Here is a 26,749-nt window from a genome sequence, read left to right as displayed (position 1 = left end):
AAATAAAATAAAAATAGTATTTAAAACCTGGTGGAAAATTACAGAAATTTGACTAGTTAACATTGTTCATAGTTAAAGCTCTTAGTTGTGATGAAGTTAAAATAAGAAATATTGTGAAGAAATACATTGGCAGTTTGGCAATTGTTTTTAATGTAGTTAAGCATGAGGCCAGATTTAGCATGGAGCCCAATTTCACATAAATGCTTGCACTGGTTTGTTTCACTCTGTATTTGCTATTTTGAATAGACAGTACTAGCACTAAGGGACTTACTGGTCACGTGCCTCAGGTGAACTTCTTTTTCTTTTTGTTTTTTAGAGACACAGTTTCACTCTGTCACCCAGGCTGGAGTGCAGTGGCATGATCTTGGCTCACTGCTACCTCTGCCTCCTGGGTTCAAGGGATTCTCCTGCCTCAGCCTCTAGAGTAGCTGGGATTATAGGTGCACACCACCATGCCTGGCTAATTTTTACATTTTTTAGTAGAGACGGGGTTTTGCCGTGTTGGCCAGGCTGGTCTTGAACTCCTGGCCTCAAGTGATCTGCCCTCCTCAGCCTCCCAAAGTGCTGGGATTACAGATATGAGCCACCACACCCGGCCTCAACTGAATTTTTTAATTGCACAGAATGTATATTGGTGTTGGGGGATTTAAATACATTAATTTGTGTACCAGGAGCAAAATATCCATGGTGTTTTTGTTTGTTTATAGGCTCTGGGTAACACTGTAGCTTCCAAGGTGAAGTAAATAGGAGGTTGAGTGTGGTGGCTCATTCTTGTAATTACAGTACTTTGGGAGGCTGAGATGGGAGGATTCGTTGAGCCTAAGAGTTTGAGATCAGCCTCTGCAACATAGTGACATCCTGTCTCTACAAAAAGTTTAAAAATTAGCCAGGCAGTGGTGGCATGGATGAAGCTCAGTAACATTGTGCTGAACGAAAAAAGTCAGCTAGCCAGGTGCTGTAATCCCAGCACTTTGGGAGGCCAAAGTGAGCATATCACCTGAGGTCAGGAGTTTGAGACCAGCCTGGCCAACATAGTGAAACCCTGTCTCTACTAAAAATACAAAAATTAGCCTGGCATGATGGCACATGCCTATAATCCCAGTTACTTGGGAGGCTGAGGCAGGAGAATTGCTTGATCCCGGGAGGCAGAGGTTGCAGTGAGCTGAGATCACACCATTGCACTCCAGCCTGGGCATCGCAGTGAGATCTGTCTCAAAATAAATAAATAAATAAATAAATAAATAAATAAAAGCCAGCTTAAGAGGTTACACACTGTAGGATTCTGTTTATGTGACATTCTTTTTTTTTTTTCTCATTAAACTTTTTTAATGGGTCTCAAAATTCTGTGACAAATTTTTGGTCAAGTTGTTTCCATTAAAAAGTGCTGATTTTAAACACTAATAAATTAAAACTGCCACATGCAAAAAAGAAAACCAAAGTGGTCCACATAACATTATCCTTTCCTTGAACTGAAAGTTTTACGATGCATTGTTATCATTAACCAGTCTTTTACTACTAAACTTAAATGGCCAACTGAAACAAACAGTTCTAAGACCATTCTTCCACCACTGATTAATACCAGGGTGGCAGGTGTTAGGGATAATATTCATTTAGCCTTCTGAGCTTTCTGGGGAGACTTGGTGACCTTGCCAGCTCCAGCTGCCTTCTTGTCCACTGCTTTGATGACACCCACCGCAAGTGTCTGTCTCATATCACGAACAGCAAAGCAACCCAGAGGTGGATAGTCTGAGAAGCTCTCAATACACATGGGCTTACCAGGCACCATATCAATGATGGCAACATCACCAGATTTCAAGAATTTAGGGCCGTCTTCCAGCTTTTTACCAGAATAGCAATCAATCTTTCCCTTCAGCTCAGCAAACTTGCATGCAATGTGAGCCGTGTGGCAATCCAGTACAGGGGCATAGCCAGCACTGACTTGGCCTGGATGGTTCAGGATAGATCACCTGAGCAGTGAATCCAGCTGGTTCCATTGGCGGGTCGTTTTTGCTGTCACCAGCATTGTTACCATGACAAACATCCTTGACAGACACGTTCTTGACATGGAAGCCCACATTGTCCCCAGAAAAAGCTTCACTCAAAGCTTCATGGTGCATTTCAACAGATTTTACTTCAGTTGTAGAGTTGACTGGAGCAAAGGTGACCACCATACCAGGTTTGAGAACAACAGTCTCCACTCGGCCATCAGGAACAGTACCAATACCACCAATTTTGTAGACATCCTGGAGAAGCAGGGCTTATCAGTTGGACGAGTTGGTGGTAGGATGCAGTCCAGAGCCTCAAGCAGCGTAGTTCCACTGGCATTGCCATCCTTACGGGTGACTTTCCATCCCTTGAACCAAGGCATGTTAGCAGTTGGCTCCAGCGTGTTGTCACCATTCCAACCAGAAATTGGCACAAATGCTACTGTGTCGGGATTGTAGCCAATTTTCTTAATGTACTGCTGACTTCCTTAACAATTTCCTCATATCTCTTCTGGCTGTGGGGTGGCTCAGTGAAATCCATTTTGTTAACACTAATGATTAGTTGTTTCACAGCCAGTGTGTAAGCCAGAAGGGCATGCTCTCGGGTCTGCCAATTCTTGGAGACACCAGCTTCAAATTCACCAACACCAGCAGCAACAACTAAGACAGCAGAGTCAGCCTGAGATGTCCCTGTAATCATGTTTTTGATGAAGCCTCTGTGTCCTGGGGCGTCAATGATAGCCGTGCAGTACTTGCTGGCCTCAAATTTCCACAAGGAGATGTCAATGGTGATACCACATTCACGCTCAGCTTTCAGTTTATCCAAGACCCAGGCATACTTGAAGGAGCCGTTTCCCATCTCAGCAGCCTCCTTCTCAATTTTTTTAATGCTTCTTTTGTTGATGCCACCACATTTGTAGATCAGATGGCCAGTAGGGGCAGACTTGCTCAAATCTACTTATCCACTGACGACAATGTTGATATGAGTCTTCTCCTTTCCCATTTTGGCTTTTAGGGGCAGTTTTCATGACACCTGTGTTCTGGTGGCAAACCTGTTGCGAAAAGCTATGTGACATTCTTGAGAAGATAAAACCCTAGTGATAGCACATCTGTGTTTCATAGTGGCTAGGGGTGAAAGGAAGATGTGACTATCATTGATCTTTATCTTGATTTTGTTGCTGGTTACGGGAATCTGTCTGTCTGTTTGATTCACAGAACTGTACATCTTTTCCTGAAAATGTTCATTTTATTGTGTGATCATTTTAAAAATTAAAAAAAAATCAAATCTCTAAAAAAAGAAAGAAAGGGCTGGGCATGGTGGCTCACACCTGTAGTCCCAGCACTTTGGGAGGCTGAGGCAGGCAGATGGCTTTAGCCCAGGAGTTCAAGACCAGCCTGGACAACATGATGCAATCCCATCTCTACTAAAAATACAAAAGTTAGCCAGGCATGGTGGTGCATGCCTGTAATCACAGCTACTCAGGAGGCTGAGGCAGGAAAATCACTTAATCACTTGAACACAGGAGGTGGAGGTTGTAGTGAGCCGAGATTGCGCCACTGTACTCCAGACTGGGCAACAGAGTGACTCTGTCTCAAAAAAAAAAAAAAAAAGAAAAGAAAAGAATGAATGAATGAATGAATGACATCTTGGTTTCTGGTGTGGGCAGACTGTGGGTGGTGTTGCCATTTATAGAGGTGGAGTAGGCTGGGTGGTGGGGCCAGATTAGGGAGAGGAAGTAAGGAGTTAAGTTTGGTCTTGAAAGTCTAGAAGTTGAGATGTCTCTGTATACAGGTGGATACACAAGAGTCTGGTGCTGGCAATGGAAATGTGGGAGTCATGGATGTTTACAGCCATTGTGATGGATTAGAATGCCTGCAGAGAGGAGAGAGAAAACGAGCAAAGGTGGGCGGGGTCCGAGCCTGAGGAACACCTGCCTTCAGTGCCAGTTGGGAGGGGCAGTTGGGAGGGGAAGGAGGGAGAGCCAGCATCAGTCCTCGGAGCTTCCCTCCCTGCCTGGTCTGTGGCCTCCAAGATCTTTTCGTGGATGACGGAGACAGCTTTCAGAGAACGGCTGTAGGGGCAGGGAGGGACCTCAAAATTAGAACGAGGGACGAGGAAGAACGTCTTCAGAAAGTCAGCAGGTCTCGTCAACTGCCTGTCTTGGGTTCTGAGTAAAAGTATGGGCTGTGCTTACTGCACAATCACACTTCCTCATGCTCCTTCCCCTTCCCTCCCGACCTCTGAGCCCTCCTCCACCTCCGCTGCTGCAGAGGTCACAGGCCAGAAACCTAGAAGGTAGTCCGCAACCCTCAGGCCTGATTCACTTTCCCCACACAAGTACTTAAACGCTTTCAATTTGTTATCAGTTTTATAAAAAATGTAAGATTTCAAAAACAGCAATAACAACGGGATTTTCAGCTTGGAAAATTGGAAAGTATGACAGAGCTGCCCCTACAGCCCCACACGGTGACAGGAGGTGAAATGAACCATTGCACTGTCCAGTTGCCACCCTTTCCACCACGCCCTGCAGATCTCCAGCACCAAGATAAAAGCTGGTTGCCATGTATCATTTGTTTGCACATGGTTTCTACACTTTTATGTAACCTGGGTTATCATCCAGCAGTCACAGCCTCTGCAGAGCAGCCCAGCAGAAGCAGAGACCTGCTTGGCTGAAGGAAACTTAGCAAGATTTATATTAGGTACACAAACACTACAAGCCAGGAGGTGAGGTGACACCAGCTTTTAAAAACATTATTGAGGCTTCATTGACACACCATAAAATGCACCCATTGTAAGAAGAGAGTTCAATAAGTTTTGACTTCTTGTGTGACCCCCACTGCAATCAAGTAATCTAACATTTCCATCACCTGAAAATGTCCCTCTGATATCTTCCCAGGCAACACCCTCCACTCTCCCATCCACAGCCCCTGGCAACTACTGGTCTGCTTTTTGTCAGAGGCCACACTGTGAATCAAAAGAAGGTTAGCTGGAAAAGCTGTAAGCAGAAGGGTTCACTGCAGAGTGAACAAGCAGACCAGCAAACATGGGCTAGGGAAGCCGTCTGCTGGCCTGCACTGGCTGGGGATGCCTGGCAGTGTTCCTGCAAGTCATTGGATTGTTCACCAAAGGACTCACAAACAAGGAGTTATTTTTATGGAGGTTTTAAGAGAGCATTCTAGACTGTTAAAAAAAAAAAAAAGATGACAGTAATGCTCTAAGCATAGAGAACCACTGGAGATTATCAAGGCTAGGCTCATGCCTTTCACGCCAGCACTTTGGGAGTCCAAGGTGGAAGGATCTCTTGAGCCCAGGAGTTCCAGACCAGTCTGGGCCACACAGCAAGACCCCATCTCTACAATTTTTTTTTATTAGCCAGGCATGGTGGCAGGCACCTATAGTTCCAGCCAGCTACTTGGGAGGCTAAGGTGGGAGGATTGCTTGAGCCTGAGTAGTTGAGGCTGCAGTGAGCCATGATCACGTAACTGCACTCCAGCCTGGGTGACAGAGCCAGACTCTGTCACAGAAAAAAAAGAAAAGAAAAGAAAGAAAGAAAAAAGAAGGGGAGGGGAGGGAAAAGGGAATCATCTAATTGTGCGCATTAATTGTAAGTAGTAAATTAGGCATCCAGGACCACATATCCCCATCTTCACGTGGGCATTGTGTGTGTTCGAGTGACTCCACAGGCACAAGGACTGGGTAGCTCTCCTGTGCCCAAGAACACTGAACAGAGACAAGTACTTTTCCACAGGATAACATTGCTCATGGTCCGTATCCTACTTTTTCAGCCCTCTCTTGTTTCCATGACATCCAAGAGCCCATAATAAGTATGAGATTTTTTTTGTTTTTGTTTTTGATTTTTTGAAACAGAGTCTCACTCTGTTGCCCAGGCTGGAAGGCAGTGGCATGATCTCCGCTCACTGCAACCTCCATCTCCTGGGTTCAGGCAATTCTCCTGCCTCAGCCTCCCGAGTAGCTGGGATTACGGGCGTGTGCCCCCACACCCAGCTCATTTTTGTATTTTTAGTAGAGACAGGGTTTTGCCATGTTGGCCAGGCTGGTCTCGATCTCCTGACTTCAGTATGATCTGCTCAAGTATGGGAATTTTTATTAATAAAAGTGCAGGCTTGCAATTGAGATTGTCAGTCAGATGAACATTTTATCTTAAAAAGATCCCATCTAGCATTTTTTTTTTTTTTTTTGTCTTGGAAAGCTATGTTCGTGCAGCCCCAGCCAGTCAGCTCTCAAAAGCCTCCTTCTGAATGAGGAAAGTCCACATCTTGATGCTAGAGCTAGTGTCTAGAACAATAAGATATCTCCTGAGTTCAGCCTTAACAGATAAGGCAAATGCTAACATCACATAGCTTCTATAAGGCAAATAGGCAGAGTTTAGAAACCCCAGGACGTTAAAATATTTTAACGTGAGAGAAGATATCATTGGGTATGTTCTGGTAGGATATAGGCTGATCTACTGTGTTCAGCTGTAAGTTAGAGGGTATCTAGCCAATAGTGAGTCAACATTTATTACAGTGACTTTGGAGGTTGGTGGTCCCACCTCAACAGGGTCAAGGACACAGGCTCTTTACATCCTGCTGCTCTGCTGTCCTTAGCTTGTTTGTCTTCTTCCTCAGGTTTGTAACCTCATGGCCCCGATATGGCTGCTGTAGCTCCAAGTATCACATTCTTCCATAGAAAGTTCCAGATCAGAAGTGGGAGAGCAGCTCCTTACGCATCTTTTTTTTTTTTTTTTTTTTTTTGAGATGGAGTCTCACTCAGGCTAGAGTGCAGTGGCGCGATCTCAGCTCACTGCAAGCTCTACCTCCTGGGTTTACGCCATTCTCCTGCCTCAGCCTCCTGAGTAGCTGGGATTACAGGTGCCCGCCACCACACCCAGCTAATTTTTGTATTTTTAGTAGAGACAGGGTTTCACCGTGTTGGCCAGGATGGTCTCGATCTCCTGACCTCATGATTCACCCACCTCGGCCTCCCAAAGTGCTGGGATTACAGGTGTGAGCCACCGCGCCCGGCCCACATCTATTTTTTTTTATGAGATAGAGGAAAATCTTTCCCAGAGGCCCCCAGCAGACTTCTTTCTTTGTGTTGGCTGGAACTGGGTCACACTTCCATCTTGAGACCTATCACCAGTAAAGGGGGTCGAGAGCGTCATGATTAGTGACAATCACGATTTGACCCCTGAGACTGGGGGATCTGCAGCGGGGATGATTGATTGGGTTATCTCACTGTACTCTTCTTTTAATTTTAATTTTTTTTGAGAAAGGGTCTCACTTTATCACTCAGGCTGGAGTGCAGTGACCTGATCATGGCTCACTGCAGCCTCAACCTCCCAAGGTTCAGGTGATCCTCCTACCTCAGCTGAGACTACAGGTATGTGCCACCACACCCAGCTAAATTTTGTATTTTTAGTAAAGACAGGGTTTAGCCATGTTGCCCAAGCTGGTCTGGAACTCCTGGGCTCAAGTTATCTACCTGCCTCAGACTCCCAAAATGCTGGCATTACAGGCATGAGCCACCACATCCAGCCACTATATTCTTCTAAATCCACTGAAAGCACCCTCTCCTTAAAAAATATTTCTGTATCCCATTTCCTCTTTTGCAACATTTTCTCTCTGCTAGTTCCACCCTGGCTCCCATGGGAAGTGAGCTTTGCACTTCCCTACTTCTACCAGTGTTGATCAGCTTTCTTCTTTTTATGGAGACGGAGTTTCTCTCTTGTTGCCCAGGCTGGAGTGCAGTGCTGTAATCTCAGCTCACTATAACCTTGCAACCTCACAACCTCAGCTTCCCAGGTTCAAGCGATTCTCCTGCCTCAGCCTGCCGAGTAGCTGGGATTACAGGCACATGCCACCATGCCCGGCTAATTTTTGTATTTTTAGTAGAGACGGGGTTTCACCATGTTGGCCAGGCCTCTCAAACTCCTGACCTCAGGTGATCTGCCTGCTTCAGCCTTCCAAAGTGCTGGGATTACAGGCGTGAGCCACCGCACCCAGTCATGTTGATCAGCTTTCATTCCTTCTATCCCATCTTTTCTCTGGAATGTGATCCCAGCATCCTTTTCCCAGAACACAGGCTGCTGCTTTGATAGTTTGACTTGCCTCCATATGAATGGCTTTTCAGAACTGGCCTCAGAGGAAAGTCAGAAGGCTTCCCACAGATGTTAACGAAGTTTTGGGAACCGCAACCATCAGTATCTCTTGGGGACTTTTTACTGTTGTTTTCTAAACCAGAAGAGTCATGTCCTCAGAGAGGAAGGTCAAAAGTTGAGCACCTTCTCACACTGTAACCCCACAATAAAAACCTCTGTCTCCCACTTGCAATTCCCAGAAACAGTGGCCTCACTTTTCTTCCAGGTGTCTTTCAGCTTTTATCGATGCTCTGCTTCCTTTTTTTGGAAGAGTCCTGCAACTAATTTTGTATAGACTCCCAGGCTTCTTGCTCTCCCTGTCTGGTCTTTGCCTCCCTTCTGATGTAGGGCAGATGAGCCCTAAATTGGGGCTTAGCCTGGGAAGTTTCTTGGCTTTGCCCAGGAAATTATTTATTTATTTAATTAATTTTTAAATTTTTATTTTATTTTTTTGAGATGGTGTGTCACTCTGTCACCCAGACTGGAGTGCAGTGGTGTAATTTTGGCTCACTACAACCTCTGCCTCCTGGGTTCAAGCAATTCTCCTGCTTCAGCCTCCTGAGTAGCTGGGATTACAGGTGTGGGCCACCACACCTGGCTAAATTTTGTATTTTTTGGTAGATACTGGGTTTCACCATGTTGCCCAGGCTGGTCTCGAACTCCTGATCACAAATGCTCTGCCTGCCTCAGCCTCCTAAAGTGCTGGGATTACAGGTGTGAGCCACTGCACTCAGCTCACCCAGGAAAGAATTTAAAGGCTACCCAGTGGTAGAAGAAAATGGCTTTATTGAAGCGGTGGTGTTATAGTTCCGGCAGTGCGACAGCTCCATGATTGCCCTTGCAGAGCAGGGCTACCCCATAGCGATATGCTAAGAGTAACAACTTAGGGCAGTTTTGCATTCATATTTATATCTATTTTTAATTACATGCAGATTAAGGGGTGGTTAATGCCCAAAGTTTTAGAAAAAGGGTGGTAATTACCAGGTGTTACCACGACAATGGTAAACTGCCAGGGGACACTGGTGGACATGCCCTATAGGAAGCCGCTTAAGCCCTGTCACTGTTTCCCTGTTTTAGCTAGTCCTCAATTTGGTCCAGCGTCTGAGCCCCACCTCCAAAGTCAAGTCCAGCCTCCTACCTCCCTTCCACCTCCCCTGGCCCTGACCAGGTCTATGTCTGCCCCCTCCCATTGAACCCAGTTGAAGCCGACTAATGGATCCTGTTTTGTAGCACAGCTTCTCATGCCCCACCAGGCACATTCACAGCCTGAAAGGCCACTTACTGCACTCTCCAGTGGATACATGTTTAACTCGGGAAAAAGCACTGGTATCCTGTCTCCCAGTGGGGAGTTCCTGCTCTGCCTCCTGTCTGCCATTGCCACTGGTTTACTGAGTAGTCTGAGCTTAATGGGCTCAAGCCTGCAATGGTCTTACTGCCTTCCATGGGATGGACTGAACCATCTTTGTCAGTTTCTTAGGTGGCTTCCAAAGGTTTCTGGTCACTCTTGGTGATTTTTTCTTTTCTTTTCTTTTCTTTTTCTTTTCCTTTCTTTCTCTCTCTCCTTTCTTTCTGTGTCTCCTTTCCCTCCCTCCCTCCCTCCCTCCCTTCCTTCCTTCCTTCCTTCCTTCTCTTTCCTTTGTGTTTTTGTTTTAGGGTCTTGCTCTGTTACCCAGGCTGGAGTGCAGTGGTACAATCACGGCTCACTGCAGCCTCGATCTCCTGGGCTCAAGCGATCTTCCCGCCTCAGCCTCATGAGTAGCTGGGACTATGGGCATGTGCCACTATGCCCAGATAACTTTATTTTTCTTAGAGGAAGGAGTCTTGCTTCAAGCAATCCTCCTACTTCAGCCTCTCAAGGCACTGGGATTACAGGCGTGAGTCAGCGCATCCAGCCAACACTGGATAATTGAAAATTTCTAGTTTCCTCTCACTCCCCTGTAAGCCGAGACTTGACCTGCGGCCCCAGGAAGCTGTAGCGGAGAAGGGTTGAGTCTTCCCTTCCTCTTGTCCTTCTGGGTGGACCTGCCCTTGGTTTCAGTAAAGGATGATCTCTCCTTCTAAAAAATTTCCTCTTGTAAACCTTTAAAAACTTGTTTTGCTAATTAACAAAAGGATATTGCTAAAAAATCTAGTTCTCAAAAGTCAAAGATAGTCAGATACATGAGATCATGAGTAAGAAAGGAATATGTACTTCTGCTTAGAGGATCAGAGTCTCTGACACAGAGATGCAACCTTGATTTTCAACCCACCAGAGCTTCAGATAAGGAGTTTTTCAATACAGAGTTCTACCTTTATCTTTGCTTCGTATTTTCCAGAGAAACAGGATCTTGAGTAGTCTTCCTGATCTCCACCTGACACTGGCCTGTTTCCACACATCCCTGCTTTGTGTTGAGCCCATCACACACCTCTTCATCTAAATTCATGCTACCCTTAGCTCAAATTCGATGATAACTGGCTCTCATCTCTGGCACGAAGCCCCACACTTCTTCTGGAGTGTGATCTCCCTTCCTGCAGCAAGATCTTCAGCCTAATTTTGTTGGGCTACAGTTCTGTGAGACAGGCTCTATCAGTATATTAGATGGGACCATTTCCGTGGCTCAGACGTTCTCAGCAGCAACGATGTTGATCCCAAATAGGTGAAAACTAGTTCTTGGGGAACAACAGCAACAAAAAAACCTCACAATGATTTGTATCTTGTCTTGTCTTTTCTCTTTTCTTTTCTTTCTTTCTTTTTTTTTTTTTGAGATGGAGTCTCACTCTATCACCCAGGCTGGAGTGCAATGTTGTGATTTCGGCTCACTGCAACCTCTGCTCCTGGCCTCAAGTCATTGTCCTGCCTCAACCTCCTGAGTAGCTGGCATTACAGGTGTGCACTGCCACTGCGGCTAGTTTTTGTATTTTTAGTAGAGACGAAGTTTCACCACGTTGGCCAGGCTGGTCTCGAACTTCTGACCTCAAGTGATTTGCCCGCCTCAGCATCCCAAAGTGCTGGGATTAAAGGCATGAGCCACTGCGCCCAGCTGGTTTCTGTCTTTCTAAAGGGCCACAACATGTAAACAGACAGTGTGTTGGTTGCACTGAAATTGCATAAGCAGGCGGAGGAATGTGCTGTGTAGGAAAGATGTATGTCCAAAAAGGCTCCTGAAGGGGACAAGGATGTAAAAAGTTGAAGAGATCCTGCATTAGCTAAGATTGAGGAGCATCGGGTGCCCATGTGAGTCACCTGCCCAATCATTGACTCCAATTATCATAATCTATATTTTTCAAGAAGGCTTCTTTACTGGGGAGAGGATGCACCCACACAGATAGTCACTGTGCTTTGCATTTAGTTCTGTTTCTTATCATGGCCTGTTTACATTTGTCCTGCTCAGACAGCCTTATCTGACTGAGCCAGGTGACCACAGGTGACACAAAGCTGGAGAACAGCAGGGTGGCTTAGGGCATGGGTGTCAGAGTCAACTGACTCCAGCTTCCCATCCCACTTCAATCGCCCACCAGCTACAGGATCTCAGATAGGAGGTGTCACCTCTCTCGCCCACTCCCTCTTCTGAAACTGGGGATAATGCTGGTACCTACCACAGGGCTATTGAGAGATAGAAGAAGATGATGTGTCAGGCTAAGTCCTTTAGACAGGGCAGCTGTTATTTTCATCCCTGCAAGCCAGATCCTCTCCCAGCATCCAGGCATCCGGTGTTTGGCCCTTTTCCCCTGGAGTCTGGTGTTTTCTCCTTCCATCCACCAGTCCCACCCGGCCCAAGCACACCACCAGAACAAAACCGGAGAAAAGGAAACACTGTTCTCTTTTGCTTGCCTCCACATTTATTTGGGTAATTTTTCTTCTGTCATTGTTCATAAATGACTCTGATGATCCAGATTTATTGAGCAATGGGAACTTTCTGGAAAAGGCACTGTGGGAGCAGAAGGCGGCCTCATTCCTGGCGCCCTGTCTCCCCGGCTCCTGACTCGCTGGTTGGGAGCAGCTCTGAGGATAGGGTTCTCCCCTCTCCTGCCCCTGCCACTCACTGGGCAGCCCCCTCAGACCCTGGACACTGCTCTTAGCTCCTCTGCCACCCTCAGAAAAGCACAAGAGCTGCCTGCTGCTACGAGAACCTCATTGTTCTCCAGAGCAGCCTCTCACCCTGACCCCTTTCCAGAGCCCAATCCATGGTGTGTGGGTGGATGGGGATGGAGGTGAGATAGCTGGGCTTTAGTGCGCACACCCTTAGGAAGGCTAGATGTCTATTCTGCCCTCAAGCCCCATCGGGCCCCAGCTCGCCACTCCAAATCCCTCCTGGCATGAACGAGGAAGTGCCCTGAGGATGACACGCCAGCTATACCCTTCTGCCCCGGAGGACCTAGCTTTCAGCACAGGCCACCTGGCCACCAGTTCCACAGCCCTGCTATAGTCCACTACTGTTCCTTTCTTCTGTGAGGTCCTCCTCGTGCCCCTCCCCTCCCTTCTGCTCCTTCAGCTCCAACGCTGCCCTCCTGCTGCCACTAGCCCCAGAGCCCACACAGCCTCCTCAGCAGCCCGTGAAAGTTGGCTTGGAACCTGGAGGAGGAGACAAGGGGGTCGACATAGGAGTTCAGGGTGCTGAGAAGCATCACGGAGGTCCTCCACACCGTGCTTTCACCCTGGACAAAGCCCATGACATGGGACATGTGCAAAGGCCCAAAGCAGACAAGAAAGTTGAGCAATGTGGCTGCCACCAACCCCGCCACCCTTCTCTGCCAGCGGTGGCTGCCCCACCTGCTGAGGATCCACACCAGGCGGCTGTAGCAGCAGTTGGTGATGATCAAGGGGACCACAAAGAGGGCCACAACCATCTCCAGCCACACAGGCAGGAGGATGACCAGCTGGTCCTCCTGGAACTCCATGTAGCAGGTATCAATGGTATTCTGCCTATGGGAGGAGTTCCTTGAGAATTCCATGATGTAGACCACGCTGCAGTGAGCAGAAGACAGCAGCCAGCAGGCCACACGCACCAGACCCGCCTGTCCCAGCCTCGGCCGGGTCTTGTACCATAGCGGGTGGGCCACGCTCAGGAAGCGCTCAATGCTCATGGCTGTCAGGAAGAGGGCAGGGAGATAGATGGCAGTGAAGAAGATGAATCCGGAGAGCGGGCAGAGGATGAAAGGCAGGGGCCAGCGCATGCCACTGGCCGCCTCCACTATGCGAAAGGGAGGAACAGCAGCAGGAGCAGGTCGGAGGCGGTCAGGTTGAGCAGGAGCACGTCCACGGCCACCGGGCAGCACTGCAGCCTGCCCACGAAGACCACCAGGGCCAGCAGGTTGAGGGGGATTCCCACCAGGAAGGTGAGATGGTACACAGAAAAGGCGAGCCAGTGATTGCCGGAGAAGTAGGACTTGTCGGGGCCTGCACCCATGGTGGTGGCCACCGGTGAGAGAGAGAGACATGGAGTTGGTAGCGGGGGGCCTTCCTGCCCCTGGCCAGCAGCATCTCACCCAAAAGGGCACGTGGTCACTACACCCACCCTTCTTGTCTCTGAGTGTCTTGAGGCGAGGTCAGCCTGCCTGTCTTCCTGAACATGCCCTGTCCCCTGTCTCTTCCCCAGCAGAGAAGCACCAAGATGCTCTTCCACCCAGCCCCTCGGACCCAGGCTCACCTGCTTCTTTGAGACCCAAATGCTCCACCGCACAGCACCTTGCTGTCTCTCCAGACCTAGAGCGGTTGGCTATTTATCTGGCATAACTGATAAAGACCTGGCAGTGCCCATGATGTCACTCACTGTTGAGCAGTGGCACAAAGATGCCTTGAGCTCCATTGCTAGGGCTGGTCAGTATGCAAAAAGGGGAACAAATTCCATGACTGCGTGCCTCCCCCTTCATGCGGCCTCAGCTGGGATGCTCTAAACAGGCCTCAGCTGACGTCTTCTTCCCCTCCCCTTTCCTCCACTTGAATTCTGTCTGCTTCTCTAGAATGGCACTTATCTAGTTTGCCTTGTAAGGGCACAAAGAATGAGGCAGTGACAGACTGGACTCCGTGAGGTCTGTTCCTTTCTGACTTTGTGATTTGGGGGAAGTGATGTGTCTCTGTTTTCTCCCCTACAGAGCAGGGATCGTCATAGTACCCGTATCATATTTCAAAGCATGAACACATGCAGATTAAAACATATATACAGGTAGATTAAAATGTTAATAATATAGGTCAATTGCTTTTTGGAAATATTTATTTTAGATTCGGGAGCACACGTGCAGGTTTGTTATATGGGCTTATTGCATAATACTGAGGTTTGGGCTTCTATTGAACCCATTATCAAAATTGTGAACTTGGTACCCAATAGGTAGTTTTCCCACCCTTGTCCTCCACCCTCCCTCCCCCGCTTTGGAGTCCCCATTGTCTGTGGTTTCCATCTTTAATGTTTGTGTGTATCCATTGTTTACCTCCCACTTAAAAGTGAGAACCCAGCGTTTGATTTTCTGTTTCTGTGTTAATTCACTTAGGATCATTCACTTAGGCCTCCAGCTGCATTTATGTTGCAGCAAAGGACATGATTTCATTCTTTTTCATAGCTGCATAGTATTTCATGCTGTATACATACCATTTTTTCTTTATCCAGTCTGCCATTGATGGGCACCTAAATTGGTTCCATCACTTTGCTATTGTGAATAGTGCTGTGACAAACATATGCACGCAGGTGTCTTTTTGGTAGAATGATTTCATTTTGTGAAAAATGACATGGATAATTTGGTAGGAATTGGGTGGAATCTGCAGATTGCTTTGAGCAGTATGGACATTTTAATGATATTGATTCTTCTGATCCATGAACATGGAATGTTTTTCATTTGTTTGTGTTTTTTAGTTCTCCTTGTAGAGATCTTTCACTTTCACTTCCTTGGTCAGAGGTATTCCTAGGTATTTTATTTTTTGTGTGTGGCTGTTGTAATTGGGATTGTGTTCTTTATTTGGCTGTCAGCTTGACAATTGTTGGCATATGGTAATGCTACTGATTTTTATACTCTGATTTTGTATCCTGAAACTGCCAGTCTCATTTATCAGGTCTAGGAGTATTTTGGAGGAATCTGTAGGGTTTTCTAGGTATAGAATCATGTCATCAGTGAACAGAGATAATTTGACTTTCTTTTCCTATTTGGATACCTTTTATTCCTTTCTTTTGCCTGATTGCTCTGGCTAGGACTTCCACTACCATGTTTAATAGGAGTAGTGAGAGTAGACATCCTTGTCTTGTTCCATTTCTTAGGGAGAATGCTTCCAGTGTTTGCACATTCAGTATGATGTTGGCTGTGAGTTTGTCCTGGATGGCTCTTATTATTTTGAGGTATGTTCCCTCAATGCCTAGTTTTTTGAGGGTTTTTTATCATGAAGGATGTTGGATTTTATTATACTTTTTTTCTTCATCTATTGAGATGATCATATAATTTTTGTTTTTAATTTTGTTTATGTGGTGAGTCACATTTATTGATTTGCATATATTGAACCATCTTTGCATTCCAGGAATAAAACCCACTTGATCATGCTGAATTATGATTTTGTCGTGCTGCTGGATTTGGTTTGCTAGTATGTTGTTGAGGATTTTTGGATCTATGTTCATCGGGCTATTGGCCTGTAGTTTTCTTTTTTCACTGTGTCCTGACAGATTCCAATATCAGAATGAGACTGTTTTTGTAGAATGAGTTAGGGAGGAATCTCTTCTCCTCAATTTTTTGGGTATAGTTTCAGTAGGATTTGCACTATCTCTTCTTTACAGGTCTGGTAGAGTTTGGCTGTGAATCTGTCTGTTCAAGGGCTTTTTAAAATTTGTAGATATTTTATTACTCATTCAATTTCGTAACTCAATATTGGTCTGTTCAGGGTTTCAATTTCTTTCTGGTTCAATCTTGGTTGTGTGTTTCCAGGAATTTATTTGTTTCCTCTAGATTTTCTGGTTCATGTGAATATAGATGTTCATCGCAGTCTCTAAGGATCTTTTGTGTTTCTGTGGAATTAGTTGTAATGTTGCCTGTGTTATTTCTGATTTGCTTTTTTTGGAGGTTTTTTTTTCCTTTGTTAATCTAGCTTGCAGCCTATAAATCTTGTTTATTCTTTCAAATAACCAATTTTTCATTTCATTGATCCTTTGAATGGCTTATTGGTCACAATTTCATTTAGCTCTACTCTGATTTTAGTTATTTCTTTTCTTCTACTAGCTTTGGATTTAGTTTGCTCTTGTTTTTCTAGTTCCTTTAGGTGTAATGTTAGGTTATTAATTTGAGAGCTTTCTAACTTCTTGATGTAGGCATTTAGTGATATAAACTTTCCTCTTAAAACTGCTTTTGCTGTATCCCAGAGGTTTTGTATGTTGTGCCTCTATTTTCAGTTGTTTCAAAGCATTTTTTGACTTCTGCCTTAATTATTTGACTTCTCCCTTAATGACTTACCCCAAAGTCATTCAGGAAATAGTTGTTTAGTTTCCATGTATTTGTGTGATTTTGAGAATTCCTTTTGGTATTGATTTCTATTTTTATTCCACTGTGGTCTGAGAAGATGGGTGGTATGATTTTCATTTCTTTAAATTTATGGAGATTTGCTTTGTGACTAAGCATTGGGTCACTCTTAGAGTATGTTCTGTGTGCAGATGAGAAGAACGTATATTTTGTGGTCGTTGGGTGGAGTATTCTGTAGATGTCTATTAGGTCCATTTGATCACGTGTCCAATTTAAGTCCAGAATTTCTGTTAGTTTTTTGCCTCAATGATCTGTCTAATGCTGTCAATGGCTGCTGAAGTGTGGCTGTCCATCTCTTTTCTTAGGTATAGTAGTAATTGTTTTATAAATCTAGGTACTCCAGTGTTGGGTGCTTATATATACAGGATGTTAAATCTTCTTGTTTAATTGAACCCTTTATCATTAGGAAGTGCCCTTATTTGTGCTTTTTTACTATTGTTGGTTTAAAGTCTGTTTTATCTCATACAACAATAGCAACCCTTTGTTTTCCATTTGCATGAAACACCTTTCTCCATCCTTTTGAGGGTTTGGGTGTCGTTATATGTGAGATGGGTCCCTTTAAGACAGCAGAAGGTAGGGTCTCATTTTTTTTAATCCAGTTGTCCATGCTATGTCTCTTAAGTGGAGTGTTTAGGCCATTTACATTCAAGGTTAATATGTGAGGTTTTGTTCCAGTTGTGATTTATCAGAGTGTTAGTTACTTTGTAGTCTTGATTGTGTAGTTGCTTTATAGGGTCTGTGGGCTTTGTACTTACGTTTACTTTTGTGGTAGCGAGTATCATTCTTTTGTTTTCACGTTTAGAGCTGCTTTGAGCATTTCTTATAGGACCAGTCTGGTGGTGATGAATTCTCTTAGCATTTGATTGTCAGGGAAAAGAGTTTATTTCTCCTTTGTGATGCTTACTTTGGTAGGATATGAAATTCTTGGCTGGCATTTTTTCTTTAAGAAGCCTAGAAGGCTGGGAGCAGTGGCTTATGCCTGTAATCCCAGCACTTTGGGAGGCTGAGGCGGGTGGATCACAAGGTCAGGAATTTGAGACCAGCCTGGCCAATATGGTGAAATCCTGTCTCTACTAAAAATACAAAAAAAAATTAGCTGGACATGGTGGTGCATGCCTGTAATCCCAGCTACTTGGGAGGCTGAGGCAAGAGAATTGCTTGAACCCAGAGGCAGAGGTTGCAGTGAGCCGAGATCACGCCGCTGTACTCCAACCTGGGTGACAGAGCAATACTCCATCAAAAAAATGAAGCCTAAAAATGGCACCCAATCTCTTCTGAATTGTAAGACTTCTGCTGAGAAGTCCACTGTTATTCTCAGTGGACTCCCTTTATAGGTAATTTGGCTCTTTTCTCTAGCTTCCTTAAAGATATTTTTCTTCCATGTAGTCTCATGACTATGTGCCTTGGGGATGGTCATTTTGTATAGTCCCTCTCAGGCATTCCCTGAATTTCTTATATCTGCATGTTGACCTCTTTAGCAAGATTGGGGACATTTTCCTGAATTATACCTTAAGATGCATTTTCCAAGTTGCGTATTTTTTCTTCTTCTCTGTCAGGAATGCCAATAAGTCATTCCAGGGCTGGCGGAAGGATGGGGAGGAGGAAGGTAAGGGACGGGAGCAACCTCCGCTGGCCAGCACTGGAGGACCCAGGCAGTGGCCTCAACTCCAAGGACTCTCCCCAGTGTGCGTGGCTAGAAATATTGGGTGTCCCTCCTGAGGCACAGGGGATTCGGCCCCAGCCGGCTACACAGCTTCCTTCCCTCAACCCCGGGAATCCTGTCGTCTGTTCAGCTCCCAGTGGGGTCACTTGGGCCTCCCAGGAGGACCTAAGGAAGATTTCTAACCTCTCTGGACGCTCTCTCAGGTGTGCCCACACCTGCCGGTGAGAAGCCAGCTCTGCTCTATGATTCTGTCTGTGTCTCTCACTGTGCCCATGTCTCTGTCTGTCTCTGTTTCCTCCCGCAGAATGACAACACAACCTCTCCACATCTGTTTTCTCAGGCATGTGTGGGTCACCTGACCACTCTGCCCCTTCCGAGTTCCAGGTCCCCCATCATCAGCCTCTCTCTGTGTGGCCTGGCAGCTCCAGTTACCAGGCTTCAGCGGGGACAGCAAGAGGGTCTCAGGCTATCACCACCTCCCTCCAAAGATGCCATCTCCCTCCCTCTCCCATTCTCTGACAGCCCCTTTCCCTTGGCTTCTGAGATGTGTGGAAAATGCTCACCCCCACTCCCACGATCGCTCACATCCTGATGGCTTTTCATCTTCACCTCCCCTGGGCTTTTGCTTATACAGACTGGTCTGAGCTGGGCAACGGCTGGGGACAGCAAAGCCCATGAAGCTGCCTCTGATTCCCTCTTATAAACCCTGGGAGAGGAGTGAGACTCCAGCTCTTCATGGCTCTCTTTCAACTGTGGAGTTTTCAGCTTTTCTGTTCTCTGCCTTGGGGTGGCAGTGCCCATTCTGAAGTTGCAGGATTCCACAGCAGCTTTGTCCCCTTTCTGAGCCATGAAGACCCCTACTTGCATCAACTTCTTTGCAGCCACCAGGGCTGAGTGCCCCGGGGATGGACAGGTGAGCCATGGGAGAGAAAGACAGCTCATGGCTTCAACTCTTCACAGAGTCCCTCTCCTCCCACCTGAAATCCAGTTCTCCACACACAGCCCGTCCTCATTCTTCCAGCACGCTTAACCCCAGGGAGGAAGCAGATATTTAAAGACCGTGGTGTCGAACTCCCCAACGTTCTGAGCCCAGCTGTCTGCATGCAATAGGTGTTGAACAAATGCTTCTGAAATACTGCCGACAGCATGCAAACAGGGGCTGGTGAGTCTCAGGTTGGGGAGGAGGTCCTGACCAGCTATTTCTCATGGGCCACCACTCAGGGAACATGAAAACTTCCTGAATGGCCACACTTTGATGAATACAGCTCTGAGGAACATCTTTCTGACTTTGCAGAAACCTGAAGTTCATTGTGCTGACTAATTACCTTTTAAATTTTTTCCAAGAGGACTTTTTTACTGGGAAAAGGTTGAATCCACACAAATAGCCAATATGCTTTGCATTTAGTTCTGTTTCTTGTCATGGCCTGTTTACATTTGTCTTGCTCAGATGGCCTCATCTGACTTGGGACATTTGACTGGGTTAGGTGACTACAGGTGACACAAAGCTGGAGACAAGCAGAGTGGCTTAGGGGCATGGGTGTCAGAGCCCACTGACGCCAGCTTCTGGTCCCACTTCAATCACCCACCAGTTATAGGATCTCAGGTAGGAGATGTCACTTCTCTGGGTCACTCCCTCATCTGAAACTGGGGATAATGTTGGTACCTACCACAGGGCTATTGAGAGATAGAAGGAGATGATGTGTCAGGCTAAGTCCTTTAGACAGGGCAGCTGTTATTTTCATCCCTGCAAGCCAGATCCTCTCCCAGCATCCAGGCATCCGGTGTTTGGCCCTTTTCCTCTGGAGTCTGGTGTTTTCTCCTTCCATCCACCAGTCCCACCCGGCCCAAGCACACCACCAGAGCAAAACCGGAGAAAAGGAAACACTGTTCTCTTTTGCTTGCCTCCACATTTATTTGGGTAATTTTTCTTCTATCATTGTTCATAAATGACTCTGATGATCCAGATTTATTGAGCAATGGGAACTTTCTGGAAAAGGCACTGTGGGAGCAGAATGCGGCCTCATTCCTGGCGCCCTGTCTCCCCCGCTCCTGACTCGCTGGTTGGGAGCAGCTCTGAGGATAGGGTTCTCCCCTCTCCTGCCCCTGCCACTCACTGGGCAGCCCCCTCAGACCCTGGGCACTGCTCTTAGCTCCTCTGCCACCCTCAGAAAAGCGCAAAAGCTGCCTGCTGCTACGAGGACCTCATTGTTCTCCAGAGCAGCCTCTCACCCTGACCCCTTCCCATGGTGTGTGGGTGGATGGGGATGGAGGTGAGATAGAGAGCTGGGCTTTAGTGCGCACACCCTTAGGAAGGCTAGATGTCTATTCTGCCCCCAAGCCCCATCGGGCCCCAGCTCGCCACTCCAAGTCCCTGGCGTGAGCGAGAAAGTGCCCTGAGGATGACATGCCAGCTACACCCTCCTGCCGCAGAGGACCTAGCTTTTAGCACAGGCCACCTGGCCACCAGATCCAGAGCCCGGTGAGTGTTCACTGCTCTTTCTTTCAGCTGGACGGTCCTCTCTCTGCTCCTCCCCTCCCTTCTGCTCATTCAGCTCCACGCTGCCCTCCTGCTGCCACTGGCCCCAGAGCCCACACAGCCTCCTCAGCAGCTCATGAAAGTCGGCTTGGAACCTGGAGGAGGAGAAGTAGTAGACAAAGGGGTCGACACAGGAGTTCAGGGTGCTGAGAAGCATCACGTAGGTCCTCCATGCTGGGCTTACACCGCAGATATAGCCCACAACGTGGGACACGTTGTAGGGCCCAAAGCAGACAAGGAAGTTGAGCAGTGTGGCTGCCACCAGCCCCGCCACCCTCCTCTGCCGGCGGTGGCTGCCCCCTCTGCCGAGGATCCACACCAGACGGCTGTAGCAGTAGCTGGTGATGATCAGGGGGACCACAAAGAGGACCACGGCCATCTCTAGCCGTACGGGCAGGAGGAAGGCTAGCTGGTCCTTCCGGAACTCCAGGTAGCAGGTCCCATTGGTGCCCTGGCTGTGGGAGGTGTCCCCCGAGAATTCCACGATGTAGACCACGCTGCAGTGAGCAGAGGCCAACAGCCAGCAGGCCACACTCACCAGACCCGCCTGTCCCAGCCTCGGCCGGGTCTTGTACCATAGTGGGTGGGCCACGCTCAGGAAGCGCTCAACACTCACAGCTGCCAGGAAGAGGGCGGTGAGATAGAAGGTGGTGAAGAAGATGAATCCGGAGAGAGGGCAGAGGATGAAGGGCAGGGGCCAGCGCATGCCACTGGCCGCCTCCACCATGCGGAAGGGCAGGAACAGCAGCAGGAGCAGATCGGAGGCAGTCAGGTTGAGCAGGAGCACGTCCACAGCCACCGGGCAGCGCCGCAGCTTGCCCACAAAGACCACCAGGGCCAGCAGGTTGAGGGGGAGCCCCACCAGGAAGGTGAGGAGGTACACCGAGAAGACGAACCAGTGATTGCCAGAGAAATAGGACTGGTCGGGGCCTGCACCCATGGTGGTGGCCACTGGTGAGAGAGACATGGAGTTGGTAGTGGGGGGCCTTCCTGCCTCTGGCCAGCACCATCTCACCCAAAAGGGCACGTGGTCACCATGCCCACCCCTCTTGTCTCCAGGTGCTTTCCAGGCGGGGTCAGCCTGCCTGTCTTCCTAAGCATGCCCTGTCCCCTGTCTCTTCCCCAGCAGAGAAGCACCAAGATGCTCCTCCACCCAGCCCCTCGGACCCAGGCTCACCTGCTTCTTTGAGACCCCAAATGCTCCGCCGCACAGCACCTTGCTGTCTCTCCAGACCTAGTGCAGTTGGCTATTTATCTGGCAGAACTGATAAAGACCTGGCCGTGCCCATGACGTCACTCACTGTTGAGCAGTGGCACAAAGATGCCTTGAGCTCCGTTGCCAGGGCTGGTCGGTATGCAAAAAGGGGAGCAAATTCCACAACTGCATGCCTCCCTTCTCATGCAGCCTCAGCTGGGATGCTCTAAACAGGCCCCAGTCAACGTCTTCCCCTCCCCTCTTCTCCACTTGAATTTTGTCTGCTTCTCTAGAATGGCACTTATCCAATTTGCCTTGTAAGGGCAGGAAGTGTGATGCAATGACAGAGAGCGAGCTCCGTGAGGTCTGTTCCTTTCCGACTTTGTGATTGGGGGAAATGACTTAAATTCTCCATGTCTCTGCTTTCTCCCCTACAGAACAGAGCTCGTCAGAGTAGTCATCTCATAGATCAACGCATTAACACATGCAAATTAAAACAATATGTAGGTAGATTAAAAGATTACTAATACATGTTGAGTGCTTTGATGGAAGCCTGGCATGTGGTGGTGAGTGGGCAGCTGATGCCAGCTGCTATTTTCTCTGTCACTGGTTCAGGATTATCTCTGGGGTGACAATAATAATAATAATAACAACAATAATAATAATAATAATAGCAGTGGTGGCGATGATGACAGCAGCTGCCCTTTTGTGGGCACATAATCCATAGCAGACACTTTGCTTCTAGAGCAACGCTTTTATGTCATATCCTTGTCCCTCACCATGGTGAAGTCACTTGTTCCAGGTGATACAGCTTGTGAAATGTCACCACCAGGGTTCAAACCCAACTGCTGTCCAGTTTCCCGGATGATCTCTTAGTTCATTTAAACAATCACGGGGCACGATGAGATATGATTTCACATCCACTAGAATGGCCACAAGCAAAAAGTCAGACAATGCCTATGGTTGGCGAGAATGTGGACAAACAGGGGCCTCATTCGCTGCTTGTGAGAATAATGGGAGGTGGTGCCCCCGCTTTGGAAAGCAGGTGGCAGTTGCTTAAAAAGTTAAACATAAATTCACCATGCGATCCAACAATTCCACTATAGGTATTTACTTAAGAGAAGTGGAACCTCAGGTCCAATTAAAGACTCAGTCCTAAATGTTCCCAGCAGTGTTGGTCATAGTCGCCAACAGTGGAAATGTCACCTGGCAGCCCATCAGCTGGTGAGAGAATTTTAAAAAGTGGCACATCCATATACTGGAATTCTATTTGGCAATAAAAAGGAATGAGCTACCCATATACACCATAGCCTTATGCTGAGTGAAACAAGCCAGACATAGAAGACCATATGTTGTCAGATTTCATTTATATGATATGTCCAGAAGAGGCAAAGTTATAGAGTCAGAAAGTAGATTCATGGTTGTCTGGGGGATGGAGGTAGAAATGAAAATTAAGTTGGTTTTTTCCTTTTTTTTTTTTTTTGATACAGGGTCTTGTCCTGTCACCCAGGCTGGAATGCAATGGTGCGATCTTGGCTCACTGCAACCTCTGCCTCCCAGGTTCAAGAGATTCTTATGCCTCAGCCTCCCAGGGAGCTAGGATTACAGGTGTCCACCACCATGCCTAGGTAATTTTTATATTTTTAGTAGAGATGAGGTTTTGCCATGTTGGGCAGGCTGGTCTCGAACTCCTGACCTCAGGTGATCCACTCGCCCCAGCCTCCCAAAGTGCTGAGATTATAGGCGTGAGCCACCCTGCCTGGCCCAAGATTAAATTTAAATGAACATGAAGGATTTTACTAGGGTCATGAAAATGTTCTAAAACTAGCTGATGGTAATGGACCCACACCTCAGTAAATTTACTAAAAATCATTGGATTGTACACTTAACATTGGTGAATTTGATGATAGGTACATAATATCTCAATTAAGCTGTTACAAGTGCAGCAGTAGGCTGGGTACGGCAGCTCAGGTGTGTAATTTTAGCACTTTGGCAGGCTGAGGTGGGAGGATTGCTTGACAACAGGTTGTTTGAGACCAGCCTGGGAAACATAGGGAGACCCTGTGTCCACAGGAAAAACAAACAAACAAACAAAAAAACAAGAAAGAAAGAAAAAAGAAATTAGCTGGGTGTAGTGGCATGTGCCTGTGGTCCCAGCTACTTGGGAAGGTGAAGTGGAAGAATTGCTGGAGCCCAGGAATTCAAGGCTGCAGTGAGCCATGACTGTGTCACTGCACTCCAGCCTGAGCAAGAGTGAGACCCTGTCTAAAAGAAAAAAAACCCGCAGTCGTGAACGAAAAGTTTTTGCTGTCATGCTGTTTACATTACATTTGGTGGTGAGGGCTTGGGGGATGTAGAGGAAGGATCATGAAGACATGGATACTGAAAAGGCAAAGAGCCACTGGAGGGAACACTGGGGTGGGGGAGTCATGAGTACACAGGCTTGGCCTGCTGGGTTTGGTGATAGGAGGTTTGGGTCTCACAGGAGTGAGAGGCGCCTGGGGTGGATCTCACTGAGTCTCCTGGGTCCCAGGGAGGCACTGGATTTGCCAGTGGTAGGAGGCAGGAGGAACTGGGAGAAGCAGCCCAGTACCCAGCAGGGGCTGTGGAGCAGGAGCCAAAGTGAGTGGGCCCTGGCGCCCCGCAGTGCGGGAGGAGGCACTGGGGCTCCCCGGGGTGGAGTTTGGGTTTTACTGAAATTCCCTGGTGTTGTCACTGCACAGGGGCCGGGCTTGTTTCTGACTTCCAAAAGAAGTTATTTAATTTCTCTGGCCTGTTTCCATATTGATAAAACAGATGTAGAACTTTCTTTGGAAGGCCAGTAAAGGCATTCATTCATTCATTGAGTAAACATTTACTGAGCACCTACTGTGTGCCAGTCTCTCTTCTGGGTGTTGGGGGTATATCATCAGTTACAAGAACAATCCTTGGTTGCGCAGACATTTCAGCCCGAACAGAGCTCATTTGTAGAAATTGGTGCGTGTACACCAGCTGGTGGCTGCCATTTGTTGTGCTCCAATACATCATCATGTGCACGGCATTGCTGTCATTTAGAGCAGGTGCTCAGGTGTCTGTTTCCTTCACAGCCACAGCCACTCCCCTCTGCCCTCCCTCTCATGGATTTGGAATGCCATCCTTTGCAAAATGGACCACAAATACAGGGTTAACTTCCACAAGACCAGGTTTCCCAAATGTCCCCTGGCCCTTGGGGGTCCCGCTTGGAAGGATCACATCCTGCTTTTACCCTGTCCTTGCTGTAGGGCCTCAGGCAACTTTCTTCATCCTGTTCCAGGATCACAGCTACCCGGTGCAGCACCTTTGTGCAAATTGGGTGCTCCCTTTCCAGAGGAGCCCACCCCACACCAAGTGCTGCCTAAGGAGTGGCTGGTGCATTTCTTCAAATTAGAACACAATGCTCCCTCCCTTGATGCAAGCAAGACAGGCATGTGGCTTGCTGAACAAAGCACAGGCTAGAATTTAGTCAGTGTTTGCCCCTCTGCCCAGTACCCTCGTGTAGTGAACACCCACCCATCTGCACAGAAGTCGCATGGCTAAACCACAAGATTGTGTGAAGCTGAAGTGAGACAACACTCATTGCAGACACTCAGCATGGCACCCATCACGTATTACAGACTATATAGTTGACATTTGAATAGCACAGGTTTGAATGTGCAGGTCCACTTACTTGTGGATTTTTTTTCAATAAATATATTGGAAACATTTTCAGAGATTTGCAACAATTTGAAAAAAACTTACAGAGGAACCACAAGACTAGACATATATTTTAAAAATTAAGCAAAAGTTAAGTATGTCACGAATGAAAAAATATATATGTAGGTACTAGTCTATCTTATCATTTACTGCCACAAAATGGATGCAAAGCTTTTTTTTGCTTGTTTTTGTTTTTGTTTTTGAGACAGGATCTGGCTCTATTGCCCAGGCTAGAGTGCAATGGCATAATCTCGACTCACTACAATGGCATGATCTCGGCTCACTGCAACCTCCGCCTCCCAGGCTCAAAGCATCCTCCCACCTCAGCCTCCCAAGTAGGCATACACCACCATGCCCAGCTAATTTTTTTGTATTTTTGGTAAAGACAGGGTTTCGCCATGTTGCCCAGGTTGGGCAAATCTCTTAAAGAATGTTAAAATTGGCCGGGTACCGTGACTCACGCCTGTAATCCCAGCACTTTGGGAGGCCGAAGTGGGTGGGTCAACTGAGGTCAGGAGTTCGAGACAAGACTGGCCAACATGGCAAAACCCCATCTTTACTTAAAATACAAAAAATTAGCCAGGTGTGGTGATGGGTGCCTGTAATACCAGCTACTTGGGAGACTGAGGCAGGAGAATCGCTTGAAGCCAGGAGGCAGAGGTTGCAGTGAGCCGAGATCACACCATTGTACTCCACCCTGGGAGACAGAGCAAGACTCTGTCTAAAAAAAAAAAAAAAAAAAAAAAAAAAGAAAGTTAAAATTTATCAAAAATATACGCACACAAACACAAACTCTACTTGGTGCCATTTGAAGTCAAGAGAAATGCAAGCAAACATAAAGATGTGCAGTATTAAGTCATAAGTACATATTTACTGTAGATATACTATACTCCTGTAATAATTTCGTAGCCACCTCCTGTGCTGTCTCTGTGAGCTCAGCTGTTGAGTATCTGCTTAAAACACCACGTGAAGCTAATCGTCTTCTGGTGAGCAGTTCTCACCAGCACATTGTGTATAGAAGTAAAAAGTGATGTCTCGTAGTTATTGCGTATT

The 26,749-nt window shown here is 47.1% G+C and overlaps 1 protein-coding gene and 2 pseudogenes across 1 annotated transcript; all 3 read right to left on the bottom strand.

Annotated features, from left to right (window-relative positions):
• Window positions 1–1,299: 1,299 nt before the first annotated feature.
• On the bottom strand, window positions 1,300–3,262 carry LOC117092348 (annotated as a pseudogene).
• Window positions 3,263–12,480: 9,218 nt separating this feature from the next.
• Window positions 12,481–13,512, bottom strand: LOC117093867 (annotated as a pseudogene).
• A 6,634-nt stretch (window positions 13,513–20,146) lies between these two features.
• Window positions 20,147–23,504, bottom strand: LOC117092347 (free fatty acid receptor 3). The gene is made up of 2 exons (XM_033225737.1): window positions 21,968–23,504; window positions 20,147–21,741 (listed from the first exon to the last, which is right to left on the bottom strand). The coding sequence occupies exon 2, from the start codon at window positions 21,728–21,730 to the stop codon at window positions 20,690–20,692; it is 1,041 nt and encodes a 346-aa protein (XP_033081628.1). The 5' UTR covers window positions 21,731–21,741; window positions 21,968–23,504; the 3' UTR covers window positions 20,147–20,689.
• Between the last annotated feature and the right edge of the window lie 3,245 nt (window positions 23,505–26,749).

This window comes from Trachypithecus francoisi, unplaced genomic scaffold (assembly GCF_009764315.1).
Source record: "Trachypithecus francoisi isolate TF-2019V2 unplaced genomic scaffold, Tfra_2.0 Lachesis_group12, whole genome shotgun sequence".
In the NCBI taxonomy this organism is placed as follows: Eukaryota; Metazoa; Chordata; class Mammalia; order Primates; family Cercopithecidae; genus Trachypithecus; species Trachypithecus francoisi.
The sequence above is the reverse complement of the archived record's forward strand: the minus strand, read 5'-3'. Positions and strand labels throughout refer to the sequence as shown.